The sequence below is a fragment of the Anopheles bellator genome, chromosome 2, assembly GCF_943735745.2.
Source record: "Anopheles bellator chromosome 2, idAnoBellAS_SP24_06.2, whole genome shotgun sequence".
Classification (NCBI taxonomy): domain Eukaryota; kingdom Metazoa; phylum Arthropoda; class Insecta; order Diptera; family Culicidae; genus Anopheles; species Anopheles bellator.
The window spans coordinates 34298108-34319381 of NC_071286.1; the positions used below are offsets into that span (position 1 = coordinate 34298108).

At 46.8% G+C, this 21274-nt stretch overlaps 1 protein-coding gene across 1 annotated transcript; it reads left to right on the plus strand.

The window, feature by feature from the left end:
- Positions 1–1781: 1781 nt before the first annotated feature.
- On the plus strand, positions 1782–19279 carry LOC131210709 (T-cell leukemia homeobox protein 3). The gene is made up of 4 exons (XM_058203991.1): positions 1782–1945; positions 3099–3451; positions 10858–11083; positions 19078–19279. Exons 1-4 carry the CDS (start codon positions 1782–1784, stop codon positions 19277–19279), a joined length of 945 nt encoding a protein of 314 aa, XP_058059974.1.
- Positions 19280–21274: the final 1995 nt, after the last annotated feature.

The following is a 21274-nucleotide window of genomic DNA, read 5'->3' on the forward strand; positions in this document are numbered from 1 at the left end:
TTCGAACTGAGGGCAGTAGGATGTGATCTGTTCGCTTCCAATTTTGCTTTTTCTTACCGTGTTACTCTCATTTCGTAGATTAGTCCGATTGCACATGAAGCATAGTACCGAGTGTTGTGAATGAACTTTTGGCGAAATGTAATGTCTTTGTTCGTAGATTCTTCTATTTATTATACTTTCATTTGCTGTAAACTTCTTTTGGCGAAAATAAAAATGATCGATGATGCTGAACTATGAGGCAGAACCAATTTTTGTACCTAACCTTGTAAAGGTAACGTCAGTTTTACTCCCTATCTATCCTTTACTTAAGTACATTTTGATTACTGGTGTTCCATTTTGGTATCAAGCCATCAAATAAAATAACATTTCAATAAAATTTCATAATCAAAAACCACTTTTAACATATCTGTTCACCAGCATAGAATCGAACTAGTGCAAATTTGTGGCTCGTCCGTAGATCATCCGTCTGTGTTGTTTCTATGCACCAACTTGAGAGTGCAAAACTTTAAATTGGTGCTTAATCTGTCCGTTCTAATAGTATAGTAAATAAACGAAATAGAAGGCATTAAATTGGATCAATTTATATAACGTTCTTGCACCACCTTTTCGTCCAACGACATATGTTTCGCACAAACCTTGTTTACTGAGCCAACAGAAAATAAAAATCTGCAAGAAAACTGTATGCCTGTCGTTTGAAAAAGCCTACATTTAGCGTTTTCCTGCGCTTCGCTCTCGGAGCCTCTTTCGGTTCAAGTTAACAAAAACAAGTCAGAAGTAAATCGAGCTTGCTAATGTACCATCGACATCGACACGCTCAGATAAATATCACACCCAATGGATCTTCCCCAAAACGGGAGCGATGATTCGAGGAAAAGTGCATGCGAAAAGCGTTGCAGTTGGCCGAGAAACCGGTTTACATACACAAGGCAGCCACACGATACCAAACGATGCAACATAATCACCACGAACGTTATCTTTCATCGCAGGAGCAGCCGCTTTTCCATAAACCATCAACGTTTTCCCGATCGTTTTCCTGCGACTGACACACATACCACGAACGGGAAAATGGAAAATAATCGCATCCGGCAGCGGGATCGGCCAATCATCGGCCTGGCTGCGAGCGCCGCAAAGTGGGCGGAGCTACGGTCAAACAAGTGGCGCCATCGGATCAAACAATTCCCCGGAATCGCGTCAGTTAGCGTTTGCCGCCCGACCACGACGAAAGGGTTCTGCCGCCTGTCCGTCGAAGGACTCCAACAGGAAGTTCGTTCGAATTGTTTTCCCCGGGAACCCGGACAAAGGGAAGTGCGAAATCATTGTGCGCAAAAGCCGTGGAGATCCGTTGCCGCTGGTGGGATTTTAATGACGTTTCGATCTGCGGGGACTCGTTAGAGAAGTGTCGTCATCGATTATTGCTCCGTTGTCGCGCGTGTCATCGGTGTTTCCGGGTGTGAGTGGTGTTGATCGCATTTTGCCGATGATGAGTTGCTGAAATTGTTTGGCAATCAAACAGCCCGAAAGTGAGCCAATCAAAGTGAGCCGGTCAAATCGGTCTCGTTTAGGATCTTGATTCGATGTGAAACATACGAGTGCGTTGCTAGGCAAAGTTTCTGAGGCAAGATAAAAACAACAATCGCAGCTATCGTCCACGCGGATACGCATGTCAGTGCTCCGCGAAGTTGGAGTTAATCGTGTGGAAAGACTCCAGGACATCGCCAGTGGTCACTATCGCCAGTGTAGTTTCGTACGGTAAATTCGCCAAAATTCCGCCCCTGGTGATAATGTCATCCCCTCACGAGGACGAGGACCAGGATCTCGATCAGGAGATAAACGTCGACGCGGACTCCGACTGTCAGTCCCGGGTGTCCTACAACAGTGGCTCGGAGGACATCGATCTGGATGGCGATGGAAATGGATCCTGCTATGACGAATCGGAAGCCACGAGGTACGCCGCGCCGCGATTCATACATTCTGGGTTGAAAATACTTTTGCCGTGTTTGCCCATCCAAAGTGCTCTGCGAGTTGAAGCAAATCTCTGCTCGCAGTGCTAATTATGTAGATGCTGTGCAAAGCGAAAATTACGTGTCTTAGGAAACGCCGACCGAAACGGCCAAATTAATTTCGGAGTTTTTAAAGCGCTTTTAACATAATTAGTTTGCGATTTGCGCGTCGATTGCGAAAGGGTTCCTCGGCGTTGCACCGTTAGAGCGAGGTAAGCGCTCTCCATTAGACCTACAATCGCTCGGCTGCTAATGAAGACAAGATGGTATTCATCAAGCCGATTAGCTCTAATTAGGGTCTCTAAACGTCGTTTCGTTTGGCTATCCGTCGGTTGATTATTCTTTGGGAACCGTTGGGGCACCTGGCTGGCACCTTGGCTCTTTTCGCATTCTGCAGCTAAATCATAGAGCTGGCCCGAAAGTTCGCCACTATTCCGAACCCAGGCCTATGAAATAGCGAAAGCCGCCCGACCCGAGTTTACAAATTAATTAAGCACCAAACTATGCCACACGGAATGGTCGCTTGAATCATCGCCAGCAACCGCAACCACGGGAGCAGATTGAGCTGCGCGTTATCGTAGTGTAACTAATATTCGGCTCATGTTTATCGTTTACCCAACCACACGATTCCGCATCCACCGGGTCGGTTCTAGGGCCCCCCCTTCGAACCTTTTGGGAGTGATATGATTTAAGGAGATTGTTTTCAAACGGACCGGACCGGAAGACGTTCTCATATCGCTTTGCGGCCGCCCGAAAAAGGGGTGTCTTATATTTTATTCAGAAGCTTTCCCGGTGCCGCCTTGTGGCGCTTTGGCTTCGGAATACTTCAAGTATTTCCCGGTGAGCGTCGTTTACTGTATCGGGTCATGATCCTGACATCAGCACTCCGAGGGCACCGAGGATGGAATAGAGAGCGAATAGGAAGCCTGAATGAAATATTCAGGGGATTCTCTCCAAAAACTCTGTGCTGTCCTTATAAAACACACTGTTAAATGGTCGAATTTATGAGCAAGTGCCCCCCCCAGGAGGGTTCGACGGAATTGTGGTAAAGCGATGAGCGAGCTGTTGACCGTATCCTTCTCCGTTCTGCCTTTCCAGTGACCATCAAACACACGCCACCGAGCCGACGACGCGATCGCCGAACGAAAACCTGCCCTTCAGCATATCACGATTACTGGGCAAGTCGTACGAGCGGGAGCAGAAGGACAAGGAGGCCCTCTCGGAGGACAGCACGCCGGAGGCGCTCATCAAGAACGGACACCACATCACGGCCGGGTCGCCGGGGAGCCTCCAGTACGCGGCCGGCGCCCTGTACAGCTACCCGATCTACCCGAGCGGCCACGTCCTCCGAGTGCCTCCCCAGCGGGGACCCTGCAATCCACTGTCCTGGACCCTGCCGCCCCTGCACCCTGCCGCCCTCGCTCATCAGGCCGTCAAAGACCGGCTAGCTGGTAAGTGCCACCGTGGTCCGAAACGATGTGACTGCCGCACGTTTATTAGTTATCGAAATTCTGATTTCTCCGTTCCTGGAGAGAATTCCGTCGATGGTCGATAATTATATCGGAAGCACTTTAAACGGCAAATTATTTGGGAGCCCCGGGGGAAGATCCATTTTGGGGCGCTTGAGAAAGATTAATGAAACGCTCGAAGGCGGCTCCACGGAAGCCCGGTAGCGGCCGTGGTGATGGTTTGCGTGACGCGTCCGCTCCTTCGGTGACGTCCGCCTATCTGGCGGATGTAATCCGATAGATGTTATTACCCAAAATTCATTCTCCGATCAGCATTATCTCGCCCGGGCCCGTTTTGACCGCCGGCCGGGGCAATAAATAAAGCCGCAACAAGCTCCAAGGAGGCCGAATCCCACCGTGGCACCAACAACCGTTCCCGGAGGCGATATCGTGTTATTATAATTAATTATTGGCTTAAAAAACGCTCAGCACACTCCATCGGCGGCACGTCGATTGGCACGTCACGCGAAGAAGCCCGACAAACGGACTCTCGAAGCTGGCTGGGACGTAAGCAATCGATCGTAAATGTGTTTGATCCCCTATTGACCCTCGTTTGAATCATATTTCGCCAAAGCATCGGGAATCATTCACCAAACGGCTGGCGCCAAAAATCACAGAAACTGGTTTTTTCGACTGCCAGCACCGAAACCGGCGTAAACCGAAAACGCATAAAATCGAAGCGACTGCCGGAGTCCGGAGTCACAGAGCGCGTATTAAATCGATATTAATCACCGCCGGCCGACGACTGGACTGACGGCATTCGAGGACAGCGGAAAACGCCACCCGAGGCTGACTCATGTTTGGGCTTTCGAGATAAAGCAAAGCCACGGGCATGCTTTCAATTAGAGACGCGAGGCCACGGAAAGTGTTCCGCTTCCCCACGGCTGGTCACAAAACCGTTTGACATATTTATGTCCACGCTTTCTCTCGCCCATTAGAACCCTCGAGGGGCGCCACGGGATAAATTGAGACCATGTTGACAAATTCCAGCACACCACGGGTCGGCCGCTGAGGTTGGTCGGGTTCTGCTCTCTTCGGCTCGTTCGAATTCATTCATGGCCGTTTTTTTTTTTTGATTTTCTGTTTTTTGTCGGGAGCCCAAAACCCGGAACAAGGCAACTCCGGACACCCGGAGAGCCCGGGCCAATTAAGCTGACATCTTATGTTGACCGTTTTGCACCTTTTTGGGCCAGTGGAGAGCCGAAAGCCCAACACTATACCTCACCCAGCGTGGAGTCGTTATCGGAGGATGGTACATGCTTCTTTACTTAAAAGATTAACCGACCGACCGAGGGCCGACCTCCCCGACCGGCACCGGCAACTTCCGAGGGTTTTGCTCCGAGTCCTCCGAGGCTCCGGTCCGTCCAAGTTGATTGTTGCATAATTTCCACTCGAAGGTTGATGGTACCTTAACGCCAAGAACCACCCGGAAGCCGCCTCGCAACGCGAGAAAATTCGGCGGATTCGATGGATCGCGTGGTTCATGTGGGGAAGCCTTTTTGTTTCAGCCAAATTAAACCAACAAAAATGGACCCCGGGATGGACGTGAAAACGGAGCATACGGTAGCTTGTAGAAAATGCAGATTACATAGGGTGCTCTGAGGGCTCTTTCCTGCAAGGCGCCGCAACCCGGCCGACGAGGATAATTGTACGACACCCGCTGATTGGCCGCCGAGGCCGCGGTTGTTGTTGCTGTTGGACGGTTGCGAGTACAATTATTGTCCGAAAGCCGCGCCGACAGAAAATGGAGACCATTGTGCCCGCGACAATTCCGGACAGAAAAAGGGAGTGCGCGGGAGTTCGGCAACGGCAATTACTACGCGCAGCTGCAGAGCAAATGGTTGTGGTAAAACAAAACCCGGGACAATTACATGCCACCTAACCTTACGCCGAGTGGCGATGGCGGCTTTTTGGACCCTTTCGGACATCACCGACCGACGAAACCCGGCAGCACGATGCGGTCCGCGGACCATTATTTCTGATGGGCCAGAACGAGAAAATGTCCGATGGCGTGTGACTGATTTTAAGTGTGCATATTGTCTTTTTAAAGATTGAACTTAAATAAGCTGACGAGGACCTTAAATATCCGTTTCGGTGGCTGAAAGCTGCTTTAAAAATTTCGAATCAATTATGTGTCACATTCGGGAGATCTAACGATCGATCAATCGGACATCCAACCGGACCATTACCTGCCGGAAACAATGCCACTGAATTGTTGGGTACTTCTCCACAATTGTTTCAATGAATGTACAGAATGTTCCATCACAATCCAACTATTTAAATGTTAAATAACTTCGCTATTTGTTAGTCGATTTTGATAAATAAACAAGATTTATGTGTAATATGGAATGCCGTTTATTAAAAATTTACCCAAAAATAAATATCGATCAAATCAATTGCCTCCATTAGACATGCAAAAAGCGTCCTTTTTCAGACAAAAATTCGGCTTTAATATGCACGCACAGTTTTCACAGTTGAACGATTATTTTCATTGTAGAGCGCTACAATTTCCGCTCGCTGTTTTCTATAAATTTATTTATAACTAAAACGGCATAGACTAAAATTTTATAATCTGGCAAATTTGTTAAAATCGATTTACAAATAGCGGAGTTATTACACAATTAAATAGTTGGATTGTGATGGAACACCCTGTACATCGAATCGACGTTACCTTCAAACACCCTGAAACCTGCGTTGAAGTAGCTATCCAGTTGTGCCAACTTGAAATTGGAATTCTGACGAATTCTGAATTAACCTTCGTCCGAAAGCCAGCCAGCTGCAGTGCACCTCTCCGCGCCATGACGTGTGTCACGAAGCTCACGGTCCGGGGTCTCATTAGCCCGTCATCGGTTATGCGACGCGCCAAGCGGACAGCTGGCGTCAGAGGCAGTGTATAATTTGTACCCAAATCTTCCGCACACGCCGGACACGGACCACGAACGGACTGCATATCGCCGCATCCGCGAAAACACCCAAAATAGGAGTCCGGATTCCCGGACCACGAGGACCACAGGCTTTGGCGATGAGCTCATCAGGTTGATGTTTTGTGCTTTTTTCCCTCACCGTTCTTTAATAACGAACTTCCTACCAACTCCGGGTTCCGGAAGAGGCCAACGATAGGACGCTGCAGCGCAGGTAGCAGCGTGATTTGAAACGGAACGGACCTCTGCGGCGTCGGGTCGACCTCTTCGTGATTAGAAGCGGTCCCGATGGAATGCCGTTGCGTGGAGCTTCGTGTGGCACGGATGCGCCCGGCGCACGAATACCAGGCAGCGGATGTGGACAATCTGCGATAGAAATGTGTTTCCGCTCTTGAAGTCTCCCCGAGCTGGAATTCAGGTGCAGGCTTCGGCCGGCACGGGACTGACAAAACTAAACAAGTCGGCGTGTCCGATGCGTTTCCACTGACCGGACACTTCTGGAGTTCGATGAAGTCGAGATCCGCTAGTTGCTGACCGACGATTCCCGACACCTTAATCTTGCTGGACCCAAATCCCAATAAAGGCTAACGTCCGAATCGATTCCACCAACAATCAATAACCCCAGCGTGCACCACTCGAGGCCGGATCAATTGCCACGTCGTTCCCCGAGGCGATTGTGGGCTCGATTATTGAAAAGATGATTATCCCATCGAGCCACCCCACCATTTCGGACCCTTTTTGCTTTCGCCAAGCTGCGAGCCCGACGGTTTTGAGCGGAAGTTGGAAAGCTCCTTAACGATATTGCTCCATTTTGTGGCACCCGCCCAGTCACGCGCCGCAGCCAGCGGCGATGGCAATTAATTGGGATTAAGTACTCCGTCGTTCGTTGTCGAGTTGGCTGGAACCCATTTTCGAGGCCGCAATGCGCATATCAAGGGGCATGGGTAGCCTTCTACGGGCACTCTCTGGTGTAATACGTACGTACAGAGCCGTGCCTAGTGTCTATCTCTCCGGCTGACTATCTTACCCTTCGACATGGTTCCGTTTTTTACGCTGCGCCCCAATCGGGCACCTTCTGGGCCCATTATGGACTCCCTGGCGTCGGTGTCGTTGCCGATGGCTGTCGAAGGCTCAAAGGCTGCTGCTGCGTGTGCGGTGTCCGGCTTGCGTTGTAATTGAGTTGTACATGAGCTTTTGCCGCACTTACGCCCGGGTGTGTGTCACCCGTTCGAGTCCGCATCCCACCCGGCCCAGGCCCGCCCCAAGGATTAGACCGCGTTTTCTAGACCACGCATTTACGATGAGCGCACTCACGGCCCTGCACCCGATTTCGCTTTCGACGCTCGGCTCCGCTCGGCTCGGCGCTGCGGTTCAAGGCGCGTTATCATCCTATAACTATAAATAATATATTTTATTTCACCGATAAAAACCAGAAATTTACAATTCACTCACCGACGCTGGGGTCGGATTGCTGCGGGCCGTTATGGCGCCCGCCGAGGACGGTGAGGGCGGCAAAAAGGGGGAAACGGTGTTTACCGCCACCGCCATCGAAAGGAGAATTGTTCGGGGAGTAAGTGAATTGATTTCTGATCCTTCCCTGCAATATCGGTCGCCGTGGTTTCGCGCACAAGAACCCGCACCTTCGTGAGCCGGCGGCTTAGAGGGATTTGCTGGCGCCCCCCAAAGGCGTGAGTGCACGAAAAACGATGCTTTTAACACGTAAAGTGTTTATGAAGTGTTCGACTTGCTCCCCAAAGGTGGCCCCCGTTACGCCGTTTACCGGCTATGGGGCTACAAAGTAGCTGCGCTAGAATGTCCAACCGTTTGTGTAACGAATGTTTCCCGTAATTGTTGGTACCATAATCATCTACACGCGGTAATGGAGCATTTGAGCATACATTCCATATTTATTTGAATTACCCCAGAAAGCTACTCAAACAGTGCACTTATGTTAAAAATATACGGTGATCCATCGACTGTTTGGATATTAAACTTCAATGTCACACTTCATTCTGGAAATTGTAAACATTTAGCAGTTATGGTTACAATTACGAAAAGGAGCGCACTACGATTGCTAAAAATTGGTATATACTAAAAACTTATTTCCAAAGTGTTGAGTCTTCAACTCAAACTGTACGAAATTTCAAACGCTCATTTCATTAAAGCTCATTTCCATCACTGCCGCTCAAGACACAATCGATACTTTGAGCCCCATCTTCGGAATCCTAGATGGAACACTAGATGGACAACCCTTAATTTTTCCATAGTTTATTTGGTGGGTTGTTTAAAAGTTTTAAATGTTTTGTGTTGATAGTTTAGGGATGGAAAGAGCAGTAAAGAGACTTGCAATGCAAAAGATGTAAAAAAAAGGACCAACTAGGCACAACAAATGCTTGAAAGCTTCCTGAAAGAAAGGGTGTGCTTTGCAAAATGATGGTAAACACGGAAATAAAAACGATTTTTTTTCTATAATAATAGTGGAACGGTGTCCCTTACCACTTTGTAAAGGATGGTTCATATAAAAATTAAGAATGGTTTGTAAACTGATAAAACTACTTTTTATCTTAAACCTCTTGTGACGCTAAGATAACCTATTGTTCCCATTTTTCATCGTTGTTCATCATATAACTCGAATCTTTACGTACCAACGAAAATTTTACTCAATAGATTGAGTTTTCAGTTTCAATATGATTCAAAAACATGTGTTGTGTCTTCAAAATCTTAAAAAGTTACTCAAGGCACTACTCACTTTCGATTCGTGTCTCCAAGACACGACTTTTAATGTATGCTGCCATTGTTCTAGTCAGTCGCCTTGGCTTGCTTCCCCCTTTCAGGAAAGCTCCAGTCTTTTTTTAAGATCTGGCCTTCAGTGGGATTATTATTTTGCACACTCTGGCCACCTATAAATTTAGTTCATTTCTGCGCAGTAGTTCGCCATAACTCTTTGTCAGCCTTGAAGTTACACACCGTCGCACCGATTGTTTGGACCGGCGTTTGCTGTCATAATTGGATAACGTTTGATGGAACCCATAAAATCGGATACTCCGCTCTGAGCGTGGGTTTGGAATTTGAAAGAGGAGGAAGCGATGTTTAGAAGGCCCTCGAAAGGGACGGCATCGGATCGGATCGGATCCGAGATGTATAATTGGGTTCATTTATTTTAAATTCATACACTTAAACGATGATAAAACATGCAACCGCCACCGTCGCCGCCGGAGCGGGACCGGAATGCCATCGCCGCCGATAATTGCCGTTGCACTTAAGGCCGCCGTGGCCGTGCTTTTTGTCGCGCCAGAAACAGCCTCCGGGAGTAATAAAGCAAAATGCACATATATCAGTGCGGCACTTAATGAACAGCAATAAAGTTTAGCATGAGCTGGTTTTGTGCGGTAAATGACGGACTGAATTACACGTTTTCGTTCGCCGTTCGTCTCCTGCTGCGAGTATCGTGCCCGGTGATGGACATTTTATGAATGTCTAGATGAGGAGCCTTCCGCGAAATCGTTATGACGAACGTGACACCGAGTGCGAGTGATTGTGGTTTTTATTTTATAAATACCGGGCTGGCCGTCATCGAGACTGTTCCGATGTGAGTGTATCTGGTTGATCTCAAAATTGTATGGCCAAAAATTCGGGAGGACACAGCAAAACTTGCTCAAACAGTAATTGGATTCTGGAGTCTTGGGCGCATGGTTTTGCTCATGTAATCGCAGGAAAAATACAAACGGAAATCCCACAGAATCTGCAGAAAAGGTTTTTAAATTACGTTTAACTGTCATTATGGCGTAGTTAAAACACTCAAATATCCTCGCTCGTCTGTAAATTGCATGCTCAAACACTTCTTCAATCGTTTGGATCGAAACAGGATGCTTCTGGGAACCGAAAGCCAAATCGAAGCAGAACGCACGATTATTAAGCCAAATAAGACAAATGTTTTCTTATGTACTCGGTAAAACTCGTAAATTTGTGCTCAATATTTTTGGAAATAACAGAGTTTAGGACACAATTTTTGGAAAATAAAGAACGGTTTCTTCGTGAAGCTCTAGAGGTGAAAGTTGCTGGAGATACCTTTGCTAGAAGTTAAATGATGATAATTTGACTACTCCTTGTTGTGGTGGTTTATTCCTGATTTGAAAGTCATTTAGATAAAGATTATTAGATTTAGATTTAGATTTTTATTGGAACTCTATCATTAAGGCATGGTAACAGCAAAACTTAGAGTGTTTTACTTGGCTAAGATTTGCTGTGACCATACCTTGTTTTTCACCTTACTTATTGGAATTGACTTATTGAATTGGAAAACAGTTCCCCCATGTATTGCTGGTACTCTACAGCATAGAGTTCATTAACCCCCCCAACCTTGACCACTTGTACATGACTGAATGTGCCGTTTTTTTTCAAATGTTCTATCTACTGGTACCGTTGCAGCGTTCCCGATTGCCCGGCGTATCGGCCACCCGTATCAGAATCGAACGCCACCGAAGCGGAAAAAACCACGTACCTCGTTCACTCGGATCCAGGTGGCAGAGCTGGAGAAGCGGTTCCACAAACAGAAGTACCTAGCGTCGGCGGAACGGGCGGCCCTGGCGAGAGGGTTGAAGATGACCGATGCACAGGTTAAAACATGGTTCCAGAATAGACGTACAAAATGGAGGTAGGTCGCTGTTGTTTTGTTGTTCCGCAGTGCTGGTTTGCCGGAGACCGGCGTTGGTGATGAATGAAACCGTTCGGCCATATGACACTCGCTGCTCGGGGCCGCCTAATTGATTTTCAAATGGTTGGCATCCTAAACTCCGGAAATCCCGCATTTCGATTGAACTAGCGGACGAAATTAAAATTGAAAACGTGACCGTCGACGGCCAGAATGAAACGAGGATTTGGGTGCGATTAACGCCGTTCCTTTGATGAGGAGCCAGCATTGGACCTGTGCGGTGGTACACAACGCAAAACATTGGGTTAACTTTGTTGTCGAAAACAATCGCAAAATGGTCAAAACCATAAATGAGAGTCGAAATTGCAAACTTGTGAATGGCAACTAACGGTCAGACACAGTTCTGACGTTAAACTGCGGCGCATCCTATGACACTTCGACTGCTCAGTCCAGGGTTTCCTTTTTCCCGCTCAACTATTGTGCTACGATGACCACAAGGAACAAGCAATGTGACATTTGACAATCCCAGTGGAAAAGAACGTGAAAAAAAACATACCTCAAACCTTGGCGACCGACTCTGGGCAGTTCGGAGCTGCAATGCCATCGAAGAGCCGACCAATCAGCCGTTCCAAACGGCTGATTCAATCAAAGCGCTGTGTCTTGTCAATTACAAAACCCCATCGAATCGCAAACGAGTGCCTTGGACCACTGCAACCTGAATCCTTTTCGTCCGCCAGCGACCGGGATCTATTTTGGGGGGCCTCATGCTCAACAGATATGCATCTACCGTCTGCAGCGCCGTTAAGACACGATGTCCGTGTGGTCGGCGAGCCAATCCGTTAATTGAAATTCAATTAAAAATAACATAATTCCACCATAATCGGATCGAGTGCTCGGTTTCGACTACCAATCCTTTTTGCGAAAATCCGGCACATACGAGCTGCACAACAAAACAAAAACTGTGGCTCACCGACGAGGCCTTTTTCGCTATACTCGGCGGAAGGATCGTACGCGATTTACGAAACAACGAACCGGATTGCGCGGCCAGAGTGCTTCGGATCGCTGGTGGGCCTAGCTCTGCCTCATGTTCGTGTTTGTCTTTTTTTGCGTTCTTTTGCTTAACGTAATTTATACGAAACAATTAGGTGAGGCACGGACAATTACTAGATTAACATTTCTAATTACGATTGCTGAATTATTCATGCTTTCATTACGCGACGCAAGAGTGGCCAGCACTTTGGCGATGCTAGAAAAAAGGTGAACCCAAATCCATTCCGTACGCCATTTTATCGCGCGCTAAAAAGTCCAACCGCCGGATGGCCGACGGTGGCATTCGCTGCTCCTGCTGGTAGCGATGGCAGGAAGCACTGTTTTAGGGCTGCTCCATTTTCTTGTGCCTGGACTTCAGATCCTTCTCTGGGTGCTGTAAGTGTTTGATAAAACTGACGCCATAAAGGATCGCTTTTTATGACGGGTGCCACGGGTCCGTTAATTCATCACCCCAAAATCCTTCCGATTTTCCCTTCCCGAGCCTAGCGGCGAGCGGAACCGAGCCCTGCGTGTGCCATCCATCTTGAAACACCGTCCATTTGCCGAGTGTGCGCGATTGCGGTTTCTTAGAAGATATTTAAAAATCAATTAATATTCCGACGTCCGGACCGTTGAAAGCCGGAAACGGGCCAAGGAGCTGGAGCTACCCTTGTAGGGCCCGTCGTTACGGGCCCGCTCGCCCGCGACCCAACATCCTCCCGCCGGTGGATTGATAACGAAACGGTGTGTAGCGCTGCGAGTGAGAGCCCTTCGGGTGAGAACGGTCCCGGGACTTAATTATCTAAATAGCGGAGTAATTACATTAAATTTCAACAGCCTCTTGCTAAGTGGCCCACACGCAGAAGAGATCCTCGGTGAAGTTTTGCATAACTTTACCACAGGAGCGGCGATCCGATTCCGAGCGGGGATGTACAAGGGATTGTCGGCTGAAACGGTTGGAGATTATTTTTACGTTATAAATGCTAACTTGCCCAGAGGTACCTTTATCACCGAACAGAATCATCCCGACTTTTGCACATCTCCTTAATGAATGATGCCTTCCGTTTCTTGTTCTGTAATTCCCGATCCCGTGAGCTGTTTGATAAACGTAAAACGTTGTGATAAATTGCATCTTAACACAATCTATTTTGACCCCTGTGCATGGCTATTTATTTATTACTTGTTATTTCCTAAACCAATACGTTTTTCAGTTATTTAATTTATGTTTACTATTAGTATTATAAATGGAAGAACCATTAAAGTTTTGCATTTAATTTGATGCGCTGTCTCGAGTTCGAATTGGCATCTTTCGCATAGAACCCGATTAATTGGCGCAGCACAGATGGATGATCTTCGAAAGAGCCACTGTTCTTCAGTTTGCTGTTTATATCAATATTTTATTAATTTGCCTTAGGGTGTCCAAAAGGCCAATCAAACATATTCGCGAAACATCATATTCGGAGCATATGCGAAGCAAAGGGGTGCAAAGGCATTAGACGGAAACGGCGCCATGTGCCCAACCCAGAAAGAACGCCCCAAATACCAACAAGAGTCATCTGGCAGCTAGTGATAATTTAATAATCCCTTTCGCCAAAAACCTGTCATTATGAGAGTGGCCAACACATTTTATCTAAATTTGATGGACCACCATAACTGCAGAGGTTGCGCTACGATCCTCGATGTGATGGAATTTATTTTCCGAACCTTGGCCGAAAACTTAAACCGATTCCGATTCGCAGCTCTCACTGCTGCATGGACGTCACAGCAGTTGGGCAAATAATGCAAATAATTCCTGTATGAATTATGTTCCGCAGTTTGCCGACGGTTGTGCAATTGAAATCCTCTCTAGCCACGGGTCCTGCGCCGTTGGACTCTGCAGTCAAATGAAACGCAATCAGCCATTCATTCGCTGACAGCCGTGTATGCATGATTGATGAAGCGCCTGCGAACACATCATTGCAAAATGACGCCTTTCGAGCTTTCAGCGGCCACAATCGCGCTGCAATCGCGCGGCACCGCTTCCCAAATTAGTCCTATCTAAATCCGCATTTAAATTTGATTATGCCACCCGATGGCAATTTGACTGCAACCCGCTTCACACAGGCCGGGCGTGCCAGAGTTAGTTTTCGCCCTGATTGAGTTCCAATGGATAGACGATCGGATCCCGCCGTCACCGGTGGTCACCGGCGATGATAGGCTCTCGGTAGTGGGCCTGTGTCACGCAAACGCAAGCTGGTGGAAATTAATTTTACAGATTTTAAATATTGATGAAGCTCCCGCAGGTCGTGTAACGAACCCATATGAGCTTAGCGTGCGACGGACTATTTGGGAATGCCGAGCACGATGACCCGGCAGCAACGTCCGCCGCAGCTTCCGTGGCACCAGAGGATCGATAGGTTCGTTAATTCTGACAGTTCTGGTGTAGAGCTCAATTTGTGCCAACGGGATTAATTATGCATTCCGACGGTATGTGCCATGTGGAGCCGGGACAATTGTCGGAGCTCCACCGACCGCCACCGGATGGTGGCGGCAATCGTTCGGCCTTCTGCTGGGCAATGAATCATTAAACAGAACGTCTCGGAACAGTGTCAATTTAGATTTTTCGGGCTTTTTTTTCTTTACTTCCATCCGGTCCTTGGAACTTTCATTCACACGAAGGCACGGCACATTCGAAGCGCGTTCGCAGGAGTTTACTAATTGCGTTGAATGTTTTACAACTAGTGTTTATGGGCAAGAACAGGGTCTAGCAGAAGCAACCTGCAGCTCTATGTAAGCCCTTTTTCCATTGTGAAGCGTAAAATGTTCTGGGAACCTGTGCCAGAATTTATGCTAAGACTCACAAGATTGCTCTTATATTTAAACTTCCAGGTAATGGCGAAAATACTCCGAGCATGATTGTTTTTAGGTCTGGAAACACATGGAAGACGCTAGGGGTCAAACCTGGTGAATACGGTGGATAATTCAACAATTCGAAATATAAGTAATCGATTTTGGCCATTGTCAAAATGCTCTTGCGACAGAGGATGCATTGTACTTATGAAGGAGGAGGTTTTTCTTCTGCAATCAGAACCTTTTTCCACGAATTTCCTTCTTCAACTGGTATAAAAGATTACAATAATATTCAGAATTTACTGTTTTAGCAGTTTACAAGTAATCCACAAACAAAATTCCATTAACATCTGTCCATCATTCACACTAAGTCCACATTTGAAATTTTCATTCTTTTCCAATTAATTTCGTGTTTCGACGTCAAAATATAAAAAGAAATCCAAGAGAACTTGGCCAAATAATGTTGGTCGACTGACACAAATCCAGTGTTGGAAGAGAAATATTAACTACTGTAACTACTGTTACAGAAGTGGACAATGGTTGATCGCGTAATGTGCCCCAAATGAGCTGTAACGAGAGCTTTTCACTTTTCCTCGATTTCGCTCCGGTTGGCCGATTAGGACACTCCTTTGCCGGAGCAATCAGGTGCTTGGCAAACCAATCACAGACCCGCTCAACCAGCATGAAAATGACAGCAGCCGTCCCAACACGCAAACCGAAGTCAATAAAAATCTGAATCAAGCCACGACGCATGCGACACAACCGCACCGGAACCGGTCGGAAATTACTACCAATCCCGTTTAGCCCAGTCCTCCCGACCTCGTTTGGTTCCACTCGTTTATAGTAGCCGTAAAAACCGTTTCGAACAACATTTGCACTCCGTCGCCCTGGACTCGGGACGGTGGTGTGTTCGGGATTGAAAGGAAACCGATTTCCACCTCACCCTGCGCTTTGGGCCATTCAGCCTCGCAGAGCCCGAAATCGATCCCGAAGCCGCCGAGTGGTGCCGACTCCTGAATAAATGATTCGTTCGAAGAATGTATGTAGAAAGTGGACCCCACACGGAACCCAAATGCCACTGATGGGCGGTGCGAGTGTGGGAAGATTTAAGAAAATTGTCCATTTTCCACTACTACACACGATCCGACAAAGTACCATCGGCGAGCTGGGAGTAAACAGGATTGAGACGTGCTGGGGGCTGGTTTGTACATTTAACGAGCATCTACTCTGGTTCCTTACTTATTCATGGATGTTTTGCTTTTCGCCTTCGAACGCCGGGTTCCGGGTTTTAATGCACTGTGACAATAAACATGCGTCGCACTGCGATCGGGACGCGATTAAATGCGAAATAATCAACTACCCGTTTGATAATTAGATAATGTTGTCGCTCCTTCCCAGGGGGCATTAGCTGCCATTTTTTTCGCCCTTTCCGAGCCGAATTTTTTCCAATTAAAACCCCTCCCGAAGGCGGTCGGACAACCCGAGACGTCATGAGGGACGAGAAGCGACGATGTGACACAATGACTGATGTTACCGATCGTTGCACACGGAAGCGTCTTCTGGTTAACTCAATCCACGATGCATGTCGTTTGAACGTGTGACAAAGTTGGTTTTATGTACGGTAAATACGAAAACCACCAGGAACCAGGTTTCGGGGGCCACATACGATTTGATTAGGCTGCCAGGGAACTCCCCCCGGAAGCGGGAAAATCCAGGAACACTCCAGGAAGGAAAGTAATTCAATTACCAGCCCCGGCAGTGCGACGCATGCCGTTGTAATCTTTCTCGTTTTTCTTTCTCCCGGTGGCAGCGCACCGGAAGCTAGTGAATTTCGTGAAAAATTCATCGACTCGTATCGATTTGATTACGTATCGAAACAGGCAACCGATTAATTCGATTGCTGGAATGGGAAACAGATGTCAACGATTTGCGCCAACGTTTGTTTGTTCCGAAGACTCCTCCGGTTCATCCGACACGCATAACCGGCCCCAGGGGTATTTCAATTCCCGTTTTCCGACTGTTTAAGTAATTGCCACTAATTCTGGGGCTACCTCAAACATTGAGAGCAACTTTTTCCATTGCTGGATGGGCTTTTTGCCACCTCGCCAGCTACTCGACGAGCGCCTTATTGATATGTCCAACATTTCAAAAACAAATTCCAAAGCCATCATTACCATATTATCACGTCAATAAGTGCTGCGGTGTAGTCGGGGAGTGTGTCCACAAAAACTTCCGCCCGTCGGTCGGTCCGCATTGCACTGGTAATTCATCTTCCTGCATAACGATTATGAAGATTTTAATATTGCATCAAGATTCTGACGGTGTCTCGCTGGTGTCCTGGGCTCAAAACGGGTCATCAAAAATTCATAACGAAGTACAGTTTTCCCAAAACGATGACGACCTAACGCGAAAAAAACAAAAACACGGACCGTTTGCGTCGACGCGACTTTTTCGAGCCCTGTCTCTAAATATCTTGACACACGAATGCATGGTTCCTGCTTTTGGATTGGTTGGTGGCCCCTTTCTTGCTACGGTCCTGAGCTGGCGCGTTGAGTGATCGATACTGCGACCCAAATGCTGTGCCGTAAGTAAAGCTGTCGCGGGCTCCAACACGAAAATGGACGAACTCTCATTACGAGCCTTTGTTGTGGCGGAGAAAAATAAAAATCATGCTACTTAAATAAAGTGGATACTCCCGCCGGTGCTCGCAAGCGATCGGGCACGAAATGAGGGGCTCCGGTCCGTGGCCCCGTGTCACGGTCGATTGGTCGCCGCTGCGCCGAACAACGAACTCCATTACGGAATTCTTTAAACAAACAAAAACAGGAAAACACTGCCAGCCGGGGGACGTTCGCGTGGAAAAAAGGAAACTCTTTACTTTGGCACCCGAATCACTTAGTTCCCCGTTTTCCCTTCGGCGAGAGTCGCCTAAAAAGATGGCAACCACGGTTAATATTTAATGCCTGGCCCGGAAAACTCCCGAAAACTCCCGGTCGACATGAAGCCACGGAGCGACCCGGGCTTGGGGTTAGGAAAATGCCAACGATTTTCGCCTTGTTAAAAAGATCGATTTATTTTACCCTCGCGCTCACGTGCCCCTTGAGCTGAGCGGTGAACATTTTTTGCTTAGCCGGTAGCCATTTTTTATTGAAATCGTTTGCGTTTTTCTTGCAAATATCCAAACCGATGAATATCGAACCACATTCTCCACCAAACATTCAAGGCGTTGGAATGAGACGAGTTCTTGTCGTCTGTTCATTTACCAAACACACATTGCTCGACTCGAAAAATATTAAAGCCGTTTCGAAGTGGAACCGAATGTTGAATGTTGAGAATAAATTAGAACGGATTTCAGCAGCCAACAATTTCTGGTACTAAAGTATGGGTGGTTTCAAACGTTTATATTTTAGGATCGCAAACCTTCAGACTACTGTTTAGCCGAAGTTTCAATGATTCAAAGACTGTCCACCGTCGGCTTTATTCCGAGGAGTTATAATAGTGCATCGTGGTTCAATGGTGGGAAAATGTGAAACCATTTGCTAGAACAATTTTCTAGTACAAATATGTTCATCGATAATAATGAACGAACTGCTTTTTGATAGCTTCAAGAAGTCACCGTACAAACAAAGCTTAGCAAACACCAAAAGCTAGCTGTTGCCAACCTGCTGTTGTTGAACAACGCTAATTGAACTAGGATTTAAGTAAAAAAGTGAAAAACATTCAAAAGAAAAACTCTACGAAAAACGAAAAAACGAAAAAAAAAGAAATACTCTATATGTGTCTGCGCTATCTCTGTAAACTTAAAGTGTCCATGACAAATGATGTTTTCCTCTTGGGAACATTTCCCCTTTTAGCCACATTTTTGTAAGAATTGAAGTGCTGCTCAGCAAGGAATTCTTTAACAAGTTGAAATCCTGTGCCAGATGTTCAAACAATTGGTTGGCAAACTTCGGAAACATACTTGTACACCCGATGTTCTATTTTTCCGGCTTTTCCGAATTACCTACTAAATTATCAGGTATAAGTCAAACTACTTTATAACCCTTAAGCTGTGTGCTATTCAATGGAAACCGCTTCATTTTTATTTTCGCCAAATTATCTAATTAACGACGGTTTTTTCTGCCTAAATTACATTTCAGGAGACAAACGGCCGAGGAACGGGAAGCAGAAAGGCAAGCCGCGAACCGATTAATGCTTTCGCTGCAAGCAGAAGCGCTCAGTAAAGGATTCGGTCAGCCACCGTCGTCGGCGGCACCGCCGAATGCCGCGACGCCCGGGGCTCCCCTGGCCGCCCTGCACGGCCTCCAACCGTGGGCCGAAGCCCATACGGCGGGATGTTAATCAGCCGTCAGGTTTGTGTCCACATCAGCCATCAACCGCTAATTCCGGTCGGTCGCGGTTGGATGTGGAAGTTCGGCGACCGTGGACGGATCGAACTGAATAATCTCAAACGCAGTCCCGTTTTTGGCTTGATTTGTGATACACGCTGGCAATGGACAGAGAGTGCGAGATCGTTGAATTGCTTGTCTGTTATGCATGGCAAAATCCATGGAAATGTTTTCCCGTTCGCGACATGCGAAACCTTAGAACTACATTACGTTTAGAGCTGAACGAACCGAGTGTGAACGTCGTTGGATCAAAATCACCTAGCTGGAGCGAACGTAGAAGCATGATAGCGAAAGTGTCTGTCTGTGAAAGTGATGTGTATGTTGCTGCAGAGCTATAAAGTGCAGAGATTGTGTAAAAAGTATACATCATTACAATTATAACGCCACCTTGAATAACTGAGTGCGTCACTGCTGGACGGGAATACTGGAATCAAGAATGTACGATAGAATTTAGCCTCAACCATACCCATTCCCATTCCCAGCAAGTGAAACGAAATCATAATTACCGGCCCTATATTACTGTAAATCTATGAACTACGAACCTTCATCAACAGTAGATGGTTGAGGATACGATGACTAGGCTTAGCGCAATTGCAACATACGAAACGTAAGAAAGCACTGAACGTGGAAACGAATCTCGAGATTATGAAAATAAAGAAAGTGCATCTTTACGAAGACAGTATTTCGCAAATAAACCACAGCTCTCTTCTTCCTCGGTTGGGGGCGATACGATTTAGAAATGGAGCACATAATTCTGGTGCTACCTAACCTTTATGGTTAAAGGCTATACAATCTTTAGCGAAGCACGAGATGGTGGGTAATTCATAACGCAAAACAGTTTCTTCCACGGGGCGTGACTGGTTTTTGGTTCCGCTTAAAATGCTCCTGAGTGTTGGGGAACATTGTAAATAATCATTGTGCAACATTGAGTGTGTGGTATGCAAAGGATTAGTTAGCCACACTAATATCCTGTGCCGCTGCGTGTGCGTCAAAATGAAACAACTGCTTGAAGCGAAAGGCCCCGGGGCACACAGGGCACAGTGACGACCGTTACACTTTATACAGCCGAACACAACGACACAGTGCTGTTGTAAGATAAGCGAAAATGTGTGCCGCAAGCGGATGGGGAAAAGCCAGAGCCATTGTAAGGATTTTAAAATAAAATTAATATCATCCCCGGCACCGGGAACAAGCGCAAAATTGGAAAGATAACAACAACTGTAGGCAATATTAACACTAAAAAGTAAACCACTATAAGGGAAACAAATAAAAGCCGAGCAAACATAATTGATGATTTCACATTTTTTTCCCCATGTTGGTATCGTTTTAATTTTCCGTGATTCGTTTGCGTGAGAATTTGGTGCATTTATGAAAGGTTCGTGTCTTTTGCTTTCATTTCATTTTTAATCCCATTGTCACGAACCTTGACGGGCACTGATTTATGAGACAGAGGAAAGAAAGAAAGCGTCCAAACATTAGCGCTAAAGCCGCGTCGATAAAAGGGGAAGCTCGGACCGTGGACAGGAGTCCGACATAAATCGTGTCCGTCAGTATCAGCAGAAAGGACTTTATGTGATGACATTATCATTGAGTGGTTTCCTATAACTTAATGGCGCCTCACAATTAAATGGCACAAACAAACCAGATATTTGCCTCACTCGATCAGTCGGACGACAGGCCAATTCTCACGCGCAAATATGAAGCGCTTATTACTGGCTACCTTTCATCCTGCGAAGCTTGTTTTTAAATATATAAAAAGTCACTCAGTTTTCAGTTACTTGTTGTTCGGAGATCAATTTATTTAAACAACGATGCCATTCACACTGACAATTCTGGGAACCGTTTGCCTTTCCCACTGTAAATCGAGCAAAGACTTTGTGCGCCAACATGCTACATCGGACCGTCGGGGCTACATCCTACGACTGGGAAAATCCGAACCAAACATTGA

Excerpts from the sequence above, each read along its gene's own strand:
- LOC131210709 (XM_058203991.1), top strand. The coding sequence starts at position 1,782 with ATGTCATCCCCTCACGAGGACGAGGACCAGGATCTCGATCAGGAGATA. Across the intron at positions 1,946-3,098 it reads GACGAATCGGAAGCCACGAG|TGACCATCAAACACACGCCA; the intron begins GTACGCCGCGCC and ends CTGCCTTTCCAG. Across the intron at positions 3,452-10,857 it reads CGTCAAAGACCGGCTAGCTG|CGTTCCCGATTGCCCGGCGT; the intron begins GTAAGTGCCACC and ends GTACCGTTGCAG.